At 38.0% G+C, this 8,154-nt stretch overlaps 1 protein-coding gene across 1 annotated transcript in view; it reads right to left on the bottom strand.

Moving 5' to 3' along the window:
* SLC6A11 (solute carrier family 6 member 11) overlaps positions 1 to 7,339 on the bottom strand; it is a 113,663-nt gene extending 106,324 nt beyond the window's left edge. Inside the window, exons 1-4 of the mRNA XM_009287049.1 lie at positions 7,120 to 7,339; positions 2,925 to 3,059; positions 2,617 to 2,757; positions 1,053 to 1,143 (exon numbers count right to left, since the gene is read on the bottom strand). Coding sequence (XP_009285324.1) covers positions 1,053 to 1,143; positions 2,617 to 2,757; positions 2,925 to 3,059; positions 7,120 to 7,339 — 587 coding nt within the window. The remainder of the gene's footprint in view (positions 1 to 1,052; positions 1,144 to 2,616; positions 2,758 to 2,924; positions 3,060 to 7,119) is intronic.
* Between the last annotated feature and the right edge of the window lie 815 nt (positions 7,340 to 8,154).

Genomic DNA, 8,154 nt, shown 5'->3' with positions numbered 1-8,154 from the left:
TTTGGGGGTTTTTTTTTTTTTTAAAATAAAACAGTATTATTTACTGAAGCAACAACTACCACCCATAAAGGCTAAGGTAACTGATGTACCAAGACAAAGAGGTTCAGAGGCAAAGACAATATCATATGCTAACAGTCAAGAAAATAATGTCAATGTAGAGTTCTCCCTTCAAGGATAGTCTTAATTTACGGTCCTTTCAAAGTGTAGCTATTGCTGTCCTCAACATAAAACAGAGCTCTGAACATACAGCCTCAGAATAAGGCTCTATCTTAATAATAAAATTAATGAGGTTAGAATGGGCCCTCAAGAAATGTTAGTAACCCAGAATTTTACAACACACTTTGAATTGTGAGATGACTTAGTATTAAAAGTAACATTCCATTTCTATGACTGTCTTAACACACACTGCGCCCTGCAAGGAACAAATATGTGACTACACATGCACTAATTAAATATTTATAGTAAGACAAAATATGTGTCATCATAAAAGCAGACAATATTGTGCAAAGATGTAATTCCCTTCTATTACTCTAACTAGAAATCAGAATCAAAGAGACACAAGAGAGTTAAACTCTCCTGTTATTATAGCTGAATAACTAACACTTACATAGTCCTTTAAAAAAGTAATGAGATACAGAAGCCAAAGTATTAGTTAGCTCAAACAAGGATGAAGATGCAACTTTCAAACTCTTAAGAGAGGAAACATCCGGGAAAAAAACCAAGAAATATTTAAAAATCACCCTCTTTCTTTCACCTCTGCCTCCTCATTAGTATGGGTTCGAGGCTCTTTCCTCCAGGAGCAGGAGCCAAGCTCCCAAGCAAGTGGCACATTTTGTTCTATGTTCTTTCAGGATATGGAATTCCTTTCCTTGTATCCTCTAAAAAAAGAGTTAAAACTCTCATCCTGACTCTCTGGCTGTATGAGAAAATTTCCAGCTGACCTCACATCACTAAGTGCTATAGGGTTACAAGGTATATAATCACATGTAAATGATCAAAATATTGGAAGATAATTAATAGTCTGATCAAACACAAAATATATGTGCACTTACTCCCAGAATTCCATCACTGGAGAAGTGGCATTTTGTAAAGAGACTTGACTGCAGTTGCTCAGATTAAGTTTTTGAAATTCCACACAGTTTTCTATAAAAGAACAAAAAAGAGTTTGCTATATTGACATGTAAGTACATTTCTTCTTGTGCATCTTCTAGTTTATGCATCTTGTAAAGCCACCATTCTATGATACATTTTCTCTATGTGGTTAAAGGATTTCTAGGTACACTAAAATGCCACAGCTGCTACTTGCGCAACACTATTTTGATAACCAGATCACAGGCCTATCCCAGAAAAATATCCACGCAGTATGCTACATTCTCCTATAACACTTTCCAAAGGCACAGCTGCAATGGCAAGGGCCAATAAAACACCTGAGGCAGAAGAAAGACGCTTTGAGAAACTGAGGCAATTGGTTGGGAATTACAACATACTCCTACCTCAACTGATGGTTCAATGGCCAATGGTAACAATTGGCTTATGAAACACTGCCAGCAACAACCTTCCACTTTGCCTTAATATGGCAAGTGAAAAATCAGTCTGGCTTATTATTATTATCTCTAATACAGAGAAAGGAGATCAAAGCAGCTCAGCATTGTTGAGTTGACACTTAGTATTTGAACAGCGATCAACATTGGCTAAGCTTCTTTGCAGGATTGCCAAAATTGATACTGAAGCCTTCCACATCTATCGGGCCCAAGACTAGTTCCCTAAACATAACCTAAACTGCAAGATTTCACATAGCTGTAGGTGTGCTCAGAGAACACAATAATGATCAATTAATAAAAGCCATGAAAGACAGTACAATTGGTGCATGATTTGAAATTGGACAGTAATATAAGGAATAAATGCAAAAACTTCAGGAACATGGAAATAAGGGCATTGGTATGTATTCCTCCCCATAGATGTTTGTGATCTTCAAATGCAATAAGCAGAGCATTACAGATAAAAATATCAATGAGAGGACAGATGCAGAGCCCTATACTGCAAACCCTTAGGAAAACACACCTCATCTTATATGAAAGAGGCTACTTTGTATGCAGTAAGGATTATTTATGTGACTAAATTTTCAGAAGTAGCTTGATGAACATTATCCCTCAACATCTGGCACTAAAAAGAGCGAATCCAAAGTTCCACGTTTAATATTTTCCTCTCCATTTAAACTCCTCCTGATTTCATTAGAGTGAAAGAGCAAGATTGTAACCTGTCATCAGGTCATCAGCTCTTCAGTAGAATTCACTTAGTGTACTCAGGGAGAATAGATATGATTGCAAATGAGAGTCTTGGGATTTGGCCAGAATATCTTACAGAATTAACAAAATCCAAAGTCTTCTTCTGCTATCTGACATTATATTCTGCGGGAACAAATGCTTATACAATGACCTAAACCAAAGAGGTATGAGTAAGTCTTCACTCCAGGATTCCTTTATCATGGTGTAGTACGATGTGATTGGCCCATTTCCACAGACTTTTCTGCCAGAACAGTTTTATTCCTGACATTTTAATATATTAATCAATTACTTGGAAGTATTTGTATAGCAATAATCTCTACTGAGGTCATACCTGTATTCCATTCATGCCCACAGGTAGCCCAAGGAAGCTCTGTAGTAAAGCAGTTAAACAAATAGAAGATAGCCCATGCTAAAATGATGATGTAATATACATTTAGATGTGCCTCTATAACTTGGGTAGCATATCCAATGCCTAGAGAAAAGAAAGGGAGACAATAGAAAACTTTTACTTTTCAGGTAATTTAAAAACAAATGCTTACTACTTTAAGTATATCTTAACTTCAATTTTGATACAATTTATTTTACTGCACTTTAAATTTAATGCATTCTTTTGCAGTAGAACACAGAACTGTTTGTTACCTTCAAATAGAGGGCAAACTTTCCTCCAGCATGTAATGCCTCCTTCACTAGTAAACTGTCCCAAGGCTGTCTCCAAGAAAAATACTGGTATTCCACAGCAAATAAAAAAAACCACATATGGGATGAGGAAAGCACCTACAAGCAAACATTGAGGGAGTATTGGTTATAATGACTACAGTTCCTTGACAGCATAGTGAGAAACTAATTTTGTTAATAAAGGAAGGATCACCTATTAGCCATCTCTCAGGCATCGTGCTGAAAGTGCAGAAAGTGTTTACTCCTGGCCCCAAATATCAAAAGTTAACCTGTAAGCCAATGTCATGGACTAAAAAAGACCAGACCAAAGTTCCTCAGTATAGACTAAATTCTGCTCATGTGTCTCAAACACAGAAAAGACCACAGTCTTGCTCAGCCACACAGTTCTGCTCTGATCATCACTAAGTCAGTCTACACTATCTTCTCTCCCTTGCTTTTCTCAGGAAAGCAGGGATGAAGAATTGTTATGGAAATTAAATCCAGTAAGTCCTTTGTAAGTTATTTGGATAAGCCTGATGATAAGGATCATGAAATGGAAATGATGAAATAAACTTTAGAACTACTTACAAGAACAGGAAAGCAGGGCTTAGCCTTATCAGCTAGAAATATTAATGTGAAATTGTAGGAAAATAACAAAGCATCAACATTTTTGTTCAATGTTGACAGTAAACTCCAGGATAGGTAATGAATAATACAATTCAATGCTGAAGCGTTGCATACAACAACAACAAAATTCTTCTCTTATCAATTAACACATAGCAGAAGTATTGTATTATTTAATGACTGATCGCGTTATTAGGTGTGGCACCTAAAGAACATGGCTGTGAAGTATGCAGAAGCAAAGAAATGAGAGAAGATACATATGTTAGGCATAATGTCACTTGCTAATAACGTAGATTTTAGGTATTCCATTTAGAACTGAACCTAAATAATAAGGAATAAAATACAGCCTTTTGACTGTGTAGACAATCCATATATATATATATCAGGTATAAAGAATTATTTTCCTCATTCCCCAAGTACTCAGACTTTCTGATGAGTCAAAGGATGAAGTGGAAAGCAAGCAACTATATTGGTTTAGACTGAAACAAGGAAAGAAGGAAATAAATACTGAGAAGAAAGCACAAAATAACTGATTCTGCCATTTTTACTTACACCAAGAAAGTTTTACTGGTTTAACCAGGCAGACTAGCACAGCAGAGTACTGCACAGAATAATTTCTCTGAAGTTGTAGGAAAATTACAAAGCATTAACTGTCTAATTAAGTTATGAAAATAAAGGTTCATACAACATATATAATGTGTTATATCCAGGCCTCAACCTACTTGTTCCCAAACAAATAATCCCACACAACTAGTTAACTTCATTTAAAGTTCCCATTAAATAACGTAAGCATCCCACCATCCATTCCATTTCAAATCAACACAAGATATGCTAAACACACAAAGTTTTGGTGGATGCAGTTTTTCCTAGGATGATGTGTTTTACAGTGCTGTCCATCATTGCATACATCGATCAGTTCTTTAGAGCACTAGCAATAGCAGCATTTCCTTCCTTCAATGGGAGTCCTGAAGATCAATTTGATCATTAATGAACAGCACCTTAATAGCTACCTCTCTAATGCTAAATCTCTGTCAGAATATTAACTACGAACAAAATGTTTCTGAATATACTTCAGGAAAATTTCTACAACTACAAGGCAAATAGGTATCCTGTTCATGATTTTAAAAACAAAAAAAACCCCACACCAAAAACTGAACACCAGAACACACCCACAATCTGCAACAATTGTTATGCTTTAGTCACTTTGACTAGAAAGTTGAGACAACTAATTACAGCTGTTTTGACTTGCAGTTTCTTTCTTCAGGCCCAGCACATCAAGAGAGATCTCTTCATGAGTAGTCTCTTCCCTCAACCAAGCAATTTCCCTATAGTTGAATCTCAGCTGCATCTCAAGCAATACATGTGGATTTCACAAAGAATGGAATCCTTGCATCTAAAACATGGTTTCTCTGTATCCTTTACTGTGCAAATGGTTTGAACAAAATCCTTATAGGCCGGGCAAACTGCTGGCCAGTATCAAATCCAGCTTGGCCCACGCATACGCACGATCATAGCAAGTTTAACATGGCAACTTGTTGAAATTGAAAGTATTCGCTTTGACTCTATTTTTCCAACACTGTTCTACAACAGGTATACATTATGAAAATTAAAGGACATCAGGTTTCCCAGCTTGCAAAGAGGTCATATTCCAAGAAATATCTAATTCTAAACGTGCAAAGAAATTAATTTTCCTAAAAAACCCACTAAATGTCCATAAGAACAAATTAAAATTGCAGAAGCTTATGCCTACTCTACCTGTTATGACTCGAAGTAAGTACCAGAGTGAGGTCAGACCTCAAAAGTTCCATACTACTGCTTCTAGATTCGTTCTGTATCTAGCAAGTTATGAAATAACTAGCTCATATATCTTACCATTGTCTTCACTTACCACACACTAAGTAGTTTTCAGTATTTACATCTGATGCATCAAACAAGTCCAACTCTGGTCTAATTCCAGCAGGGCACTCCAGAGAGTTACAAAAACACAGGTCATAGACCAAGTCCTCGTTGAATAAAATTGAAGTCAATGGCAAATTTCCCATGGTGCCAGGACATGACCAATTAAACCACACACATTAATTCTATTCTTAAAGAATAGAGTGGTGATTAAGTATGATATTTAAGTAATTACTTTTTCACCAAGTCACCCAAAAACATGGTTAGAATTTTTTCTACCTAATGTTATAGTCTTAAAAATGATAGCATCACATTTTGACAAGCTAGCATATACATACAAACGGTACATACAAATATAAAGGTTACTGTATGAACAAGCAAATCTTCATTATATGCCGAAAAAATATTTCTATCTTTTCCTCTGCCAAAACTTCTCTGGGAAAACTTTGACAATCAACAAGAAACTGTTCTGCATATCGTATCCAGCATATTAATATTTATGTACTAAGAGCAGTACGTGGTAGCATCATTCTGGAAGCAGGTGAATTCTTGTTATCTTAGTTTTGCCAAAGTACAGATATATAAAGAAAGGAGCTGCAAACCATAAATACATTTTCCACAGTAGTATTAGCCTTATAGAAACAGCAGACAAAGTGGGCCAAAAGCATCCCTGAGTTCAGACAACTGTGCCTAGGTTTGGAGGGGCAAGGGAAAGAAATTTGGCACAGCATTGTTAGCAAACAAACCCATTAAAGAACAGATCTTTGCATATCAGCCACTGAACATATTATTTTTCTCCCAGCCTATATGCTTACACTAAGACTGATTCAGGCCTTCAGTGGGGAGAATGTTGAATCTAGTCCATAGAATTCTAAACTAAATTTTTTTTTTTACTTTTCTTTCCTCATTGCTTTGCAAGTCACAGCTGACGTGCTTATTCTTAACTGTCACATCTTACATAGTTTATACTTAACTATAACCAATACATGCCACATGTTATACTTCTGTAGAAGTTAAGTCTGTTCTTTTCTCTCTCAAATAACATTCTTATTCTAAATTTTATAGGGTTTGCTCTCTTCTTTGAGTAACAGGCAGCTTTTACATCTTCCCCTACCCTACTATAGTGACTTGGGAAGTAATGAGAAAAAAAAAAGTATGGTTGAGATAAAGAAATTTTCATATGACAAAGAAAAAAAATGTAATCTTTGTAGCATTATCAAAAACAATATTCATCCTCTCCAAAGTATACTGTTGTGAAAAATAAACTGCTACGTTCTTTTCTATGTCAGACAAACTTACTAAAGTATGGTTGGGTCTGTATTCACATGCAGGAGAAAACCCACAGTGTACTACTATAACAGAACACCGGCTTCTTCCGCATTAAAAGAAAAAAAAAAAAAAGTCTTTTTTTTTTTTTTTTACTAACACAAAAGAAACTTGTGAAAGTAAGCCACACAATATTTCGGGAGGAGAAGGAAAGAGAAACACAGTGATTTTTTCTTAGTTGTCAGATGCTTAATACTGCCCTATCTGCACATACACTGAATTCCTGAATACCTATCTCTTAACTAGTGCAAGAAATCACTGTAAAGCATTCTTAACTGTTTATTTCCCACATGTTTATGGCGAGCTGTAAATCAACATATAGATGCCATCTTACCTCCTCCGTTCTTGTAGCAAAGATACGGGAATCTCCATACATTTCCCAACCCAATAATCTCCCCTGCCACAGAAAGCACAAATTCAACCTTATTGTTCCAGTGACCTCTTTCATGAACTTTCTTATCGTTGCTGTGGACGAGGTTGGTACTTGAGGCTTCTGGGTCCAAAGTATCTTCTGGCTTGCCGTTAATTATAGGAATAGTCTTTTCAGCTGTCATGACTGTTCAGCCTAGGGGAGAACAAAAGAAAAACATACAGATGTTTTAAGGCACTTGTTAGTAATAACCTTCAATGACTAAGAAGTCCCTCAGTTTATCATTGGCTTCTTACTACCTACGTAAATTTGCAGGTGAAAGCGAAGGAGGCAACTCCACAAGGCTGGAAAAGTTGTAAAGGAAAAAGGAAAGGGGGGCTGGGGGGAGAGAAGCTTATGTACAAGGGAAGGAGAAGATTTCAAAGTTGAGACAGACAACTTAGTAGTACGACATTGTTTTAAGGCGCAGATAGCGAAGCCTTTCAAAAATCCCTCCCCAAGCAAGGATCCCAGCTTGACTAACCTACCAGAAGACAGAGATCTCCTGCACCTCCCAGGCACACAATTGAGAATAGAAGAAGAAAGGGATGTGGAGAAAGGGGCCTGAATGGTTCTGGCCTGCCTGGAGGAGTAACGGAGCTCCCAGACTACTCACCCAGGGCTCTGCCTGTGCCTGCGCGGCTGGGAGAGGGACAGGGTCTCTAGCTGAGTGCTCGGCTCCGAGCGGACCTCCGCGGGCTGCCGCTCTTCGCCTGTTGCACAGGAGGCAGGGGGCAGGGCAGCCGCCGGCGCCCAGCGGCAGAAGCGGGCAGGGGGAGGCGGGGATAACGCGGACAGCGTTAGGATAACGAGAAGCCGGGAAGCCTCGTCCCGTTCTGCGGCTGCTGCCCGGCCGGCGGGGATAGGATGCTCCCCGCGCTCTGGAGCCGGAATTTGAAATGCTCAGCCTTCCCCGGAGCGATGGTATAATACCCGCCTCCCCCCTCCGCCCACCTCAGG

This window comes from Aptenodytes forsteri, unplaced genomic scaffold, assembly GCF_000699145.1.
Source record: "Aptenodytes forsteri isolate BGI_AS27 unplaced genomic scaffold, ASM69914v1 Scaffold105, whole genome shotgun sequence".
Lineage (NCBI taxonomy): Eukaryota > Metazoa > Chordata > Aves > Sphenisciformes > Spheniscidae > Aptenodytes > Aptenodytes forsteri.
The sequence above is the reverse complement of the archived record's forward strand: the minus strand, read 5'-3'. Positions and strand labels throughout refer to the sequence as shown.